General features: G+C 41.0%; 1 protein-coding gene and 1 long non-coding RNA gene across 4 annotated transcripts in view; one reads left to right on the plus strand and one right to left on the minus strand.

The window, feature by feature from the left end:
- LOC128922653 (uncharacterized) overlaps positions 1-13,838 on the minus strand; it is a 267,064-nt gene that overhangs the window by 129,680 nt on the left and 123,546 nt on the right. The gene's annotated exons all lie outside the window — the stretch shown is intronic.
- The window catches only part of LOC105219379 (protein Shroom), a 242,275-nt gene that overhangs the window by 106,627 nt on the left and 121,810 nt on the right, over positions 1-13,838 (plus strand). For all 3 annotated transcript variants that reach the window (XM_054233875.1, XM_054233874.1, XM_054233873.1), the window contains 2 exons: positions 2,421-3,423; positions 3,494-5,329. In XM_054233875.1, the coding sequence (XP_054089850.1) occupies positions 2,421-3,423; positions 3,494-5,329 (2,839 nt within the window). The remainder of the gene's footprint in view (positions 1-2,420; positions 3,424-3,493; positions 5,330-13,838) is intronic.

The raw sequence follows: 13,838 nt of genomic DNA on the forward strand, positions 1-13,838 counted from the left end.
CTGAGAATATTTTAAATACTTAACTGTAATTTAGGGCAACTAATCTGAGCTAAGACTACACCAACTCTTTTGAATTTTTATGAACGAATATTATAATATTAATTTAGAGTTCAGTAATATAAGCTAATATATAATAAGTGACCTTTATTATTTCAAATTTTCCCATAAAAGATCCAAATGATCTTTTAAAACCAGATGTTTTGAAATTTCACTTCCAAATTGACTATGCCTCTAGTCTTAAACTTCAAAATAATAACCTATAGGTTTCAGAGTATATCAACTTGGTCGGTAGGTTCGAAATGGATCCTCAAAACTGGATTGAACTTAACTAAAAACTTCCAGCAATCAATATGCTCCTATCGTTAAAAAGTTATCGTAAAGGATAGTATCCTATTCGGAGAATACTATTTCCTATATCCTTGGTCATTTGAGTTGGAATTTGTGAATCCAGACTTATAAATAAATTAACGAGCTCGGGTCGAAGTGAGCTTCTCATCCTAACCAAGCTATATGAGGTTGTCATTTAAGGCATGCGACTTTACTGGAAACTGTCAGTTTGTTAATAACTATATGAAGTATGATAAATATGTCGTTCACGTCCATTTCGTTTGGTTAACAACAATCAACGAAAGTCGATTTACCGTTATTTATTCATTAACTATTCCAAACACTTGAATCTATATACGATACAATTTAGAGCTTTCGAGCTTAAAGCTCTGAGTTTTAGTTTTCTTAATTTCTTATACAAAAACATAGAAGCTTTCGGGCATGCTCAAGCTGGTTTTGAAATAGAAAGGCTTTTATTGGACTTCTGAGTAACTAAGAGAATTGGTAATTGTCTCGAGATCTCGGAAGCCGTTATCTATTCAACCAAATATTGTGAATTCTATTTTGCATTTTCTGTCGTAATTGTACACACATTTTAGAATTATTCTTTCGAAAGTCGAGCAAAACTGTCCATACCCTAAACCTTTTGCCATTTATATTCAGGGTCATTCATCTAGAATGTAGCACTTAAACCAATTAGCGATTTCCACATACATAGTTGATATTTCGCAAATTAAATTTTTCATTTAAGTACACTTATTCATGCCACAAACGTTCTTGTTAGTTATGCAACATGCCCCAGAGCCTATGCGACTCATTAATTGGGTTCAGCATAATTTTAACCTTTATATATTTCCTTTCGAAATCGCTGCAAGAACTTGTACTTCTTTTTCTTTATTTTTCTCGGCGCTCGCTTGGCCGCCAGATATTTGTCATACTAAAATAGGTAGTTAGTAGGTGCAAATTTAATCATAACAGACCAAAGCATATTGTAACTGTAACCACAAGAGCAACTCCCACTACGGCCGTAGGCACAAGCCAACAAGGCGACGAAAAATGTTAAGCGCTTTGCGATCAAACCCCAAATACACAAACACACATATTCAAGTGTGTAAGGCCTACTGTGCAGCATGTGCATAACAGCAGGAGAAACAACAACAAAAAGGTTCTATAAAATTAATACGCGATCATGCCTGCTTGGCAATCTTTTATAATTGGTATATGTAAAAGCACGAATTTAACCGCGCCGCGTTGCAAAATGGAACAGGAGGCAGGCAAATATATGCTAAGCGCAATAACGGTGGCGGCGACAACAAAATCAAGTACAAAACCGTTAAATGAATTGGCTATTAGATTACACAATCGCCGCGAATGCCACAAGCGCAACGGCGCGCTTGCCGCTTTGCCACTGTGTCATGTAGCGGTCATTTATCTATGACAAGTCACACACATACACACTCATATATAAAAAGTTGCATACACATGTTATTGCCACATACATATAGGCTAACTGTAACAGTGCCATAGCAACTTGTCCGGCTCAATGCGACAATAGCGCGCAACAGCGCACCGATATATCTTTAGCGCGCGGCTGGTGCGCTCGATTTGACACCTTGTTTGCACAGGAGCCGCAGCGTATAGGCAATATTAAGGGAGGGCGTTCAATGTGTGTAGTGTTGCACAGGCGCGCGGTAAACCGCTTGTTCAACACCACTTGCAACCGCTTAATCACATGCGCGCCACATACCGCCTGCCGCCTATTGCAAACGCTTGTATTGAATCTGTCGAATGTTGGGGTCGCTCAAACGACGACGTCTACCCAACAAGCCTGCCACTAGCGCTAGAGCTGGCAAGCGATAGCAACGCCGATTGACCGGTGTATAACGGTAATGAAGGCGTTTATCGAGCGCTCGTCGCTACAGGCTGCTCAGCTGATTTATATGTTGTTGATTTGTGTAGTCGGTTCAAGGATCATTTAATGGTATACTGCTTTAGGGGCGCGCGGCAAGCTACAAGCAGATTTTGATTTATCTTAGTTGTTCTCATTTTTAATTTATTATTGATTTTGTTATTCATTTTTTTTCTCCCAACAGTTTCCTCGTCACAGCTGATTGTGCATAGTTCGCGCGTTCTAACCCCGAAACGGCATCACAGCGAAAGCGTGCTATATCTGCATGACGAGCACCAGCAGCAACAACAACAGCAACAATCCTCGTCGTCTGTGTCGCCGCAACAACAGCAACAACATTCGCCCAACGCGCACGTGTCCACCGCAAAACAGATCAGTCCTACGCTGTCCGCGCGCGAAAGCACACATTCGCCTCCGCGGTTGACGCCACAAACCGCCGCCGCACTGTTGCCCAATCATCGGCACAGCCCTAGTTACCCGCCTGTACACACCACCGCCGCCATGCATCCCTACCAGCCACATCCACAATACGCGCTGCGCCAGCAACCGCAATCGCTGACACATAAATTATTAAGCGCTCTACCGCATTTGGATAGCACGTCACAAAGTTCCTTGAATGCAAACAGCAACGCGGATAATTGCAGTCTAGGGAGTGTGTCACACAGCGCGAAGACGTCACCAACATTGCAGGGGCAAATATTAAATTCTGTTAGTTCAGCTGCTGTAGGCGATGCGTCTCAATCAACGGTAGCTGCAACTACATCCAATTCAAGCACATCTGTGACAATGACGCAAGCGGCAGATGCGGAAGCGCACTTGGCGCCTGCGTTACAAAAGCCGGCAATTGTTCCGAAGTCAGCCAGCAGCAATGCGATTATAGAAGTGATGGCAGTTAGCGGCGCTGGCACGCATTCACCCGGCAGCGCCAACTCACAGCTCAACGCGTCCAACACATCCTTAGCGTCCGCAGTGTCGGCTGCCGCCGCGTTACCAACGCAATCCTATCGCAGCAATCACCGTCTCTTCCCCGTCAGCACATACACAGAAAAAGTGCACAGCAACACCTCGCAATTTGTGCTACACCCCAAACCGCAGTACAGCGCCGGATTAAAAAAGCCTACGCAACATCAGCAGCAAGCGCAAAAGCAAGCGCTACAGCTGCCGCTGTCCGCAGCGCAAGCGGCAAAGTAAGTTTTTTAATCTTTCTCAGAGAAAACGTTTGATGAAATTTTACAAATGTTTTATTATTGTTTTCAGATACATGTCGTCCCCAAACAGTCCACCGCAGCCCAGTTGGCAAACGGTGGCTGAGCTGATAAACGATTTCGAGCGCACCAACAACGAACCGCAGCCACAGAAGTACACTTATATGGACCCGGGCAAGACACAACGTGTCTCCAATCCCGCGCTGAAGGCCTTCCAAAAGAATGCCGTACAGTCATACTTCGAACGGCAGCAACAGCAACAGCAACAGAATGCCAAAGAACAAGGTCCAGCGCAAAAGAATTATCAACCACTTAGCGCGCATATTCAGCAACATTCACCAATACAACTACAACAACAGCAGCCACAGCAACATTCGCCGTCACAAACATCGTTACATGCAAGCACAACAGCAGCGCATCAGCAACTTTTACGTCCGCATTCCTATCAGTCAAACATGAAAGAGACTGCCGCGCAGCATCAAATCATGAGGAGTTCACTGCCAAACTCCTATGGTGCACAGCAGAATCACTTGAGTGGGCAACAGCTGGCATTGACGCAGCAACAATTGCCTGCGCGCCAGTATGCACCACCGCCGCCGCCACCACCGCAGAAGCCAACAAGTAGCAGTCACGGTAGTCAGGATGAGCGCGCAATGGGTGCAGCTAACAGCTACAGCGCGCTGCCTACAAAACCGCCTTCACCAGCGCCACCACCACCGCCACCACGTTCGCGCTCACTCATGCCGCATACTTTGCTGCGCCGCTCATCATCCGCCTCCGATTATGCGGAGTTTCGTGATCAATATACGCGCGCTACGCAAGAGAAGTTGGTCGCGCAATCTGTTAAGAATATTTCCAATTCTGAAAAGTCCTCATTCAATGACTGTGGAATGCCACCGCCGCCACCACCACCACGTGGCGCGCGCCCAACCAATATATTGCCAACGCGTCGCACATCCTCTGCCGCTGAGTATGCGGCCGCCATGCGTGAGAAAGCGCTGCTCCAGCAAGCCGCCGCCTTGGCACACCAACAACATCATCCACATCAGCACGCGCATGCGCCAAACTACGCGCAACAATATCACAATCCACCACAACCGCTAGCGTCATGCGCCATCGAATCGGGTTGGGTGCCCGAACGACCGCCAAAGAATCCAAATCTGCGCGTACCTTCACCCGACTTGCCACCGTTGCCACCTACCGCGGACTTGGACACGCAACTTGCCGATGAACCGTTGCCACCACCACCGCCCGAGTTGTTGCAGCAGCAACGTCAACAACAGCAACAACAATACTACGATATGAATGCCTCATTCAATGTGAGCGCTGACTTGCTGCCGAAAGCGCCTTCACCCAATCGTCGCAACAGCTTTGCTGGCTCCTCGACGCGCAAGTCGTACTTCAGTCGCAGCGGTTCGGAGATGTTGTCAGCCTCGAAAGTGCCACCGCTCATACCGAAGAAGCCGAGTAACATTGAAACGCTGCATGCGGTGCGACAACATCTACAGCAGCAGCAGCAGCAACACGCACAACAGCTGACGGCTAAACTGTTATTGAATGGTGGTGGCATGCCACAACCGCAACAGCATTCGCCACCAGCACCACCACCGCAAACGCTGTCTGCCATGGCGAATGCAACGCGCGATGCCAAATTGTCATCGGCGAATCGCAAGCGACCGCACAATCCCGCGGTGAGCGGTTTCACCGTGCCGCCGCCGATAATGGAGAATGTGCCACAGCAACCGCAACAGCAGTTACCCAGCAGCAACTCACCGCCAAACACCAATACTGCATTGAAGTCTTCGCCACCGCCACCGCCCTTGATGCCGCGCTGCATGCCCAATCAGACATTAATGAACAACAGTGGCAACAACAATATAAAAGCAAGGTAAGTGTGCTCGAATTATTTATAAAATTACTATAACTTAGAGGTTCCATATGCAAAAAAATTAGTGCGGTTCAAAACCACAGAATTCCCCGCATGGGTTACGCCGCCAAGCATGCGCGCGGCAATCAGCACGCTGTCACAAATGTTGCGCGGCAGTAAACCCGCATGCGCTATTGACCGTTAGCAGTGTCACGCGATGTAACGCGCTGACTGCATTTAGTGCGCGCAACTTATCACAAATTTTCTAAAAAAATAACCAAAAAAGCAACGCGCTTCAACTAACATGTGCGCGCGACAGCTAACCAGGCGGTCAGCAGCTATTCTTTCGTTTCATATTGATTCCGCATGTCGCTCGAGGTCAAAGTGCCAGTTAGCTGCTTTTGCGCGTGGCACCGCGTGCACTATTAGCGTTGGCAGCTATCAAAAAACCCTGCCGATCGATTTGCTAAGCGCTGTTCTTGACTTCTTTTTACTGCTTTCATTTATTTTCTCCGTTACATAAGTCAGCAGGCAGGCAGCTCACAGCAATGCAGACACATTGCAAAGAAATCGCACTTCATTGAAAGGCAGACAAAAACCGTGCGCCTGAGTGTATATGTGCCCCCGCCTTCCGGCTCTTCGCCTCTTTGCATGCGCTTACAAAACATTGGAATTTGGTGCAGTTCAAGCCGTGCCACACCGGTTCGGGCCAGCAGTGATTTGCTGCTGCCAAAGACCCACTGCTAGGCTGCCAATAACGCGCAGATATTAACAAGCTCACTCACAAGCTCAACTTAATATGCGCGCCTGCGCGTTGGTGTTCACTGGTGTTGTGGCCTTTCTTTTTTTTGTTATAATTTTTGACAGTGTTGTTTTTGTTTGCAAGTGTTATATGTGTTGCCTTGCCAAATGGCATGCAAATTTTATTTTTTTTCCTTTTTAAGCCTCAATTTCTTCACATCCGTTTGTTTGTTTATATTTGGTCATGTATATCCTTTCCTTACCTACAAACATATTTCTCTGAATTTATTGTTAAACTTTGGTATTTTTGATGAAGTGCCTTGTAACGACACATGCACACGCACACCCAAACACTCAAGTGCCAAATTTAAGTAGCTGTCAATACAAATTTGCGTAGGTTTGGCGACTTTGTCTTTGGCCAACAAGGTCTCTTCAGCGTCGCACAAGGCGCGCTAGTGACTCAGAATGTCACTCCGATTTAACGGTAACATTTGTAATTGTACCTGAAAAGGGCTGTTATTTACGTGATTGTGTGCGTATTTGGGTCAAGCGGCCATGCCTTGGTATTTGGTCTGTCTGATAAGTAAGGAATGCGTGAATTATGAGGTATGTGAACACGAAGGAAGGTGTCAGAATAATTCTTTAGATGCAAATATCGAATTGCTGTACCTAAAATTCTTCAAGTGCCGACATTTTTTCATTATTTTTGCTTGTATCGAAACTAAAAATTAGCTGTGAATAACCGCCAAGCTTTGAAGTAGCTTAAGAGCTTTTTATATGTTGAATATGAAAGTTTCCTCAAACAATGTTGAGTAATATTGAGATGTGAAAGCTTATACAAACTTTAGCTAAAATAATCACAACGCACATTGTGACCCTACCAAGCTTTTGTCGAGCTTTTAAAGCATTTTGTAAAAAATATGATGTGAAAGCTCTTAAAAGCTTTAAAAGTTGTTTGACAGTACGAGCTTTCAACAAGCTTTAACACATTTGACCTACAAATAAACATCCCCAGTTAATGTAAATCATAATAGATGCTCCGCAATGCAACTAAATGCCTCAGATTATAAATTCAACCACGTGCAAGGTCTCAAGTCTACTCTAAGGTCTCAAGTCTACTCCTTTGTCGAGCTTTTAAAGCATTTTGTAAAAAATATGATGTGAAAGCTCTTAAAAGCTTCAAAAGTTGTTTGACAGTACGAGCTTTCAAGAAGCTTTTAACACATTTGACATACAAATAAACATCCCCAGTTAATGTAGAGCACAATAGATGCTCCGCAATGCAACTAAATGCCACAGGTTATTAATTCAACCACGTGCAAGGTCTCAAGTCTACTCTAAAAGACATGTACGAGTATGTATGCATTAGTGCATGTGCGCTTGAATGAGCAATACATATATGGTTACTTAATCGCCTGCCTATCATCAAGCTATCTGCCGCCACTTACTTTCAACTAATATATGTATGTGTGTGCGTGTGTGCTCTACCTGCTTAATACAATAAACTCCTTCATATTAACTACACCATTGGGCTTAGCTAACTCAGGCGATTGGAATTAATCTCCATTAATGGTGATGATTACTTAATCAATCAAAGTCAATGTTGATTAAAGCATAGCACTAAAATAAAAAAAAAAAACAAACAACAATAGCGGTAGGCTACTGGCGGCTTTAAACAACATATATATTTGTATGTATGTATGAATTGGCTTGTTGTTGTAGCCCGAAGTAGCATGTGCTGCTAGCCTGCTGACTTCTTAGCTTATTGGCGCACATGCTATATTCCTGTTGCCTCACTATATATTAGCTAACAAATTCTTTCAGTTTTCTTTTCACTTGACGCTTAGCCTTGACCTCTACTTTACACGATGTGTATGGTTGTGTATAATTTTCGGAATTTTTCTTTAATTTTTTTTACTTTTTGTATTCATTAATTTTGTTTTTTTGTTTAACTTTTTTCATTGTTATATTTCTTGTAGCAATTCAAATACAAACTTCATTTATTATAAATTCCTGTAAGCCCTGTGTTCTACCATTCTATTGCTATTTCACTACCTGACGCCTAACAAATCTTCAACTATATTTGTCTATATGTATATTCAGCTGACTTTGCTTTCAATTGTGCTGCTTTGCGCGCGAAATAGAAACCGATTGAAATCTAATTACCAATTAAAATAGTTAAAGCCATGAATGCCGTCAATTCGCCGCAGCTAACCAACAGCGGCCGCGGCAGTAGCAAGTCAGCGCTTTTGTGGTCTAGCTGAAGTGTGATATTTCATAGGGCGTACATAGATGTATATATATGTAATATATATATGTATAAACCGTAATTATGTATATATGTTTGAAGCTCTTGGGCGCGCTTACAGTAGCAAACACATTGCTTTCAATTTGATGTCTTCAAGACAATGCTCGCTGATTGCAGAAGCCCAACAATAGGAGCACGATCTTTGATCACATTAATGCATACCTTCATATATATAGAATAGTCATACATATGTATGATTATTTATATTTTTGTTTATAACTAGTTGGTAGCTGTAATAAAAGCATACAATACGAATAACAACAGTCAACAAGCTCTAAAACATTTTACTTTTAATTTAGAATGTTTTGAAGCCACTGTATTATATTCTAAACAAGACAAATTGAAGATTTGTTTTGGTATGATGTTGAAATCAGTTTGCTATTGCCAAACAATTGCTCCACTATTCTAGTGATTGGCTAAGTATGTGACCATGATTTACATGAACTGTGTGAATTTCTGACGTTTAAACAAAGTGAATGGTGCTAATTTAAAGCATTTTAATGGTAATTGTAAAACTATATCAAAATCGAAAACTTTTTGTTACTTAGAAACACCGAAGACATGCCAAATATACAAAAAATATTCCTTTGTCACTTCGATATGCAGTGATGCAATTCAGTGCTACCTAAATGCCACAGGATCGAACTTAATCTAACATAACCTAACATTTTCCAACCCTTCCAGATCTAACATGATCTATTTTAATACATTTTGAAGAGCTTCTGGTTCTCTTAGTATACACAAATATCATACAATCTACTCAAATGTTTAAATATCATTTAATTTTTAAACTAACGGTTCATATAACGGTAAATTTAAGTAATCTAACCTAACTGAAGGCCACAACAACTAATTTAAGCTATCATATCACTATCAGTAAACTAAAGTTCTAGAAAAGATCTCAATTTGTGAGCAAATATTTTTCTGAAAATTTCATAGAATATCTTATTTCTAAATTCTAGCGTTTACGCCCATAATACTGCCAACAGAAATCATATTTTCCTCACAGGAGTGGCTACCAAACTGTCGCAAATAATAGCTGACAACCAAATTACTTAGTAAATAATATTTCTGACCCTCCTAGCCATCAATAAACTCCCGCGCTCTTTACACCGCCAAACAGACAACTGTCATACAAATGACTTTTTGTAATAACCGTAATTGGATTATGAAATTAAATATGTCATTTCATAATTGCGTTGAGTTATATGATTTTCAATCAAAGAATAAGACAACAACAAAATTAAAACAAAAACAACAAATGCCAACAAATTGGTAAACAAAGAGACTAGCGGCGACATAATATCAAAATGACAGCCGAAAAACACAAAAATATCCAATAGATATAAACAATAAACTTTCGCTTTTAATAAAGGAGGAGGGAGAGCGGGGAATGCATATAGATATACATATATAAGCCATTATTGCCACCGGCATCAATTGTCAACTGGCGCACAGCACAACTGTCAAATGCGCCGCTGACAAAACACACTTTGACAGTTGGCTGAACTGACAGCTGTATTGTGACATTTCTTATGCGGCTACACACCCACAAGCCGCTAACAATAATATTTATAAATAAATAAATATTTTGCACGGTATTTGAAATTTATACTTTTTTTGATTTGAGAGAGAGAGAGAGAGAGAGAGAGAGAGAGAGAGAGAGAGAAAGAGAGCGCGAGACATATGCATATCTACTTGTGCCTTACAAGCTTCCTTCAAAGTAATGCCACTCCATTTATTTATTTGTTTTTGACTTTTTCCGCACACAATAAATTTTGTTACGAAATTTGCTGCCGATCATTCAAATTTATTTGACCGCCTGCCCCAAAGACACATTGAGACACACTGACACACCGCAAAGGTAATTTGTTTTATTTATCACTTGGTGGCGGTGGAGTGCTGACCGCCAGCGCTGGCTGACTGACTGACCTACTGGCTGACTGTGATCGCTGTGCTAAGCATATCAGGGTTGTATTGTTGCAGTGGAAATATTTTTTTTTATTTTATTTAATTTTTTTTTTTTTTGAAATTTAGTTCCGTCAAAATGGCGATTGTTCTGATTATTCAATAGTTTTGCTTTGTTCAATATATATCTAACGGCGTTTAGCAATGCCTGAAGTCTTATATATATGTGCTATTGCTCCCGTTTCTGTGTACTGCTTTTATATAAATTTCCATGTTGACTTTGATGTATGCGCTGTGTCGCGTATTTTCGGCTTCATTAGCGCCATTCGGTGATTTGTGGCATTTTGCATTTTGCAACACATAGCAGCAAGAAAAAAGGAAAGATAGCAAAGCGAAAAATAACAAGAAAAAAATAGCCTGAAGTCTAAAAATAGTGTATATCAATAAGAAAACACATACACACATATATAAATAAATATATATGCATTTCCCATGTCCAGTACTGCACAGGCGCGGCTACTCACCGGCAAAGCGCGCATTCACTCGTTAATTTACGAGCACATAATTGGCTATCACCACTAATAGGATGTGTTGTAAGCGCATTTTTGCTTTGTGTTTCTTATTCGCTTTTGCTCCATTGACATTTCGTTTTGGGTAAATATTTAATTTATTGACAGCTTGAAATTAGGCGATTGCAAAGTGTGCTCGCGCTTAATTGGGTCACAACAGGATATTTATATCAATTGAATTAAGATTTTTTGTAAATTTTCAAAATGTTTCGAAATTCGTTTTGATTTTTCGAAGTTACATAATTTACGATTTTCAAGATTGGAGTGTTTTCTTGTCAGAAAAAAATTTTAGATTGGTTTAAACTGAACTATTACCAATAGTTTGTATGCGGATATGGTACCCGCTGGTCAGCCTTGAAATCCAACGCAGAATCACTCTTGCCTACTATGGACTGAGTAGGCAATTGAAAAGTATAATCCTCTCTCGACAAACAAAAACTAAAATCTACAAGTCACTCATCTTTCCCGCTGGGAGTTTTCGAGAGAAAAGTTTTGCGGAAGATTTATGGTCCCTTAAACATTGTCAACGGCGAATACCGCAGAAGATGGAATGATGAGCTGTATGTGTTATTCGACGACATGGACATAGTCCAGCGAATAAAAAGACAGCGGCTACGCTGGCTAGGTCATGTTGTTCGAATGGACGAAAGTGCTCCAGCTCTAAAAATGTTCGATGCAGTACCCGCGGGAGGAAGCCGAGGAAGAGGGATGCCTCCACTCCGATGGAAGGACCAGGTGGAGAAGGACCTGTCTTCACTTGGTATTACCAATTGACGCCAAACTGCCAAAAGGAGAGATGCGTGGCGCGTTGTTGTGGAGTCGGCTATAACCGCGTAAGCGGTGTCTACGCCAGTCAAGAAGAAGAATAAGAAGAGTTATATTTAGGGGTGAATTTAGAACTGATAAGTTTCACATACCTTGAACTCTAACCACCTTTCACCTCTAACTCTCTATTTGCTGTTCTATATTTATATACGCGGGTGCATCCAGATATCATCTGATAAAGGATCAATCGCAAGCTCCCCTCTAAATTTATATTTTTTCCTATTATCTGCTGATAATCATAAAAAAAATCAAAATTCAACACTTCTTTCAACAACCCCTCAACCATTTAATATACTTTTAATAATCGGCGCCGAGAGGCCTAAATTACGTGATTACCAGAAAACTACCTTCAACACTCACACACACATGTGGACATATTAACAGCTGTTATAGGCAATGCGCCACCAAAATCGTTGATCAGCCAACAAGCAATTAAAGTTGAAGTCGAGGTCTCCATTAGCAAGCGGGCGCTGCCGCGGCCTCAGTATGTGAGTGAATGTGTGAGTATGTAACTGTATGGAAAATGCCGCCATTGTGGCATAGAAATAAGCAGCGCCGCCCACAAGCGCAGCGTATAAAGTTTTTGACTAGTTAAATAGTTGGCCTGCGGTGCGCTTGCCCTTCTGGGTGTATACACATGCTCTTGCATATCTGTATGGAGATATATATATTTATTTGTAGATATATTTGTGGCAAGTAGAAAACTTAATCGTTGCACAATTGTTTCGTTTCATTTGGCTTTGCGATAATGGTGGCAGTTGAAAGCAGCGATTATCGCGTTAAAATAAGGCGCTATGGAGTTGTTAAAGTTTTATTTAAATACTATATATATTGCTTTGTTTTTGTAATTTGGCTTGCCCAAAGCAGTACCGAAAATTAAGAAAAAGTGGATATACAAGAAAACCAAAAATAACAACAATAATAAGTTAAAAATTAAAATTTTTATTATTTTTTATACCCTGAACAGGGTATATTAAGTTTGTCACGAAGTTTGTAACACCCAGAAGGAAGCGTCGGAGGCCCTATAAAGTATATATATAAATGATCAGTATGTTGAACTGAGTCGATTCAGCCATGTCCGTCCGTCTGTCTGTCTGTATATATACGACCTAGTCTTTCAGTTTTTAAGATATCGTTTTGAAATTTTGCAGATGGTATTTTCTCTTAAAGAAGCTGCTCATTTGTCGGAACTGCCGATATCGGACCACTATATTATATAGCTGCCATACAAACTGAACGATCGGAATCAAGGCTTGTATGGAAAACTTCCGCATTTTACTACATATCTTCACGAAATTTGGTGTGAGTTATTTCTCATAGAAATAATTTAATCTCCGAAAAAATTGTTCAGATCGGTTCACTATAGCATATAGCTGCCATACAAACTGAACGATCAGAATCAAAGGCTTGTATGGAAAACTTCCGCATTTGACGTGGTATCTTCACGAAATTTGACATGGATTACATGACATGGATCAATTTTCTTTATTAAATAACCTTAATGTTTCTAGCAAACAGCCCGGCTAAAAAGAATTAGTAAAATGTTTTCTTTTTTTTTTTAGTTTGCTTAGATTTGCTTAAACAAATAGGGTCTAAAAGAAATGCACCTGTGAAGGGTATATTAGCTTCGGTACAGCTGAAGTTAACGTTTTTTCTTGTTTTATTTTAATATCAACCCGCATGCAACACTTGTTGCCGCCAAGCACAGTCAGTTGCTGCCCAAAATTAGTTGCAAGTTGTTGCACTGTCAAGTGTTTAAACATTTGGGTGAACAGCTCAGCGCTTTTTTGGGTATGTTAGATTACGAATTTGTTGTTGTTATTTTTTGCTATTACCATAGCTACAGTTACTTTTAATAGCTGGCTGCTGCTGTCAGCAAAATCAGCTTTTCATACGATTTTTTCAGCGTGTTGCAAGCCTGTAGGTGTCAATAATTAAGCGTACACTTTTGTTGGCTGTCAGCTGTTGTCTACAACAACAACAATAAAAATAACAAAAATAAAAAAATCTAAACTAAAAGACAGCTGGCACAAAAGCTGCTAGCAACAACAAATATTCACTCGCTCGCCGAAACATAGCTGTCAGCAGGCGAGGCAGCAGGTGGCATTAATTGCAAGTTGCAAGTTGCAATGAAAATTTGTTGCCAATTTTGGGTTTACAGTTAAGGATTTTTTTCATT

Source organism: Zeugodacus cucurbitae, chromosome 6 (genome assembly GCF_028554725.1).
Source record: "Zeugodacus cucurbitae isolate PBARC_wt_2022May chromosome 6, idZeuCucr1.2, whole genome shotgun sequence".
NCBI lineage: Eukaryota > Metazoa > Arthropoda > Insecta > Diptera > Tephritidae > Zeugodacus > Zeugodacus cucurbitae.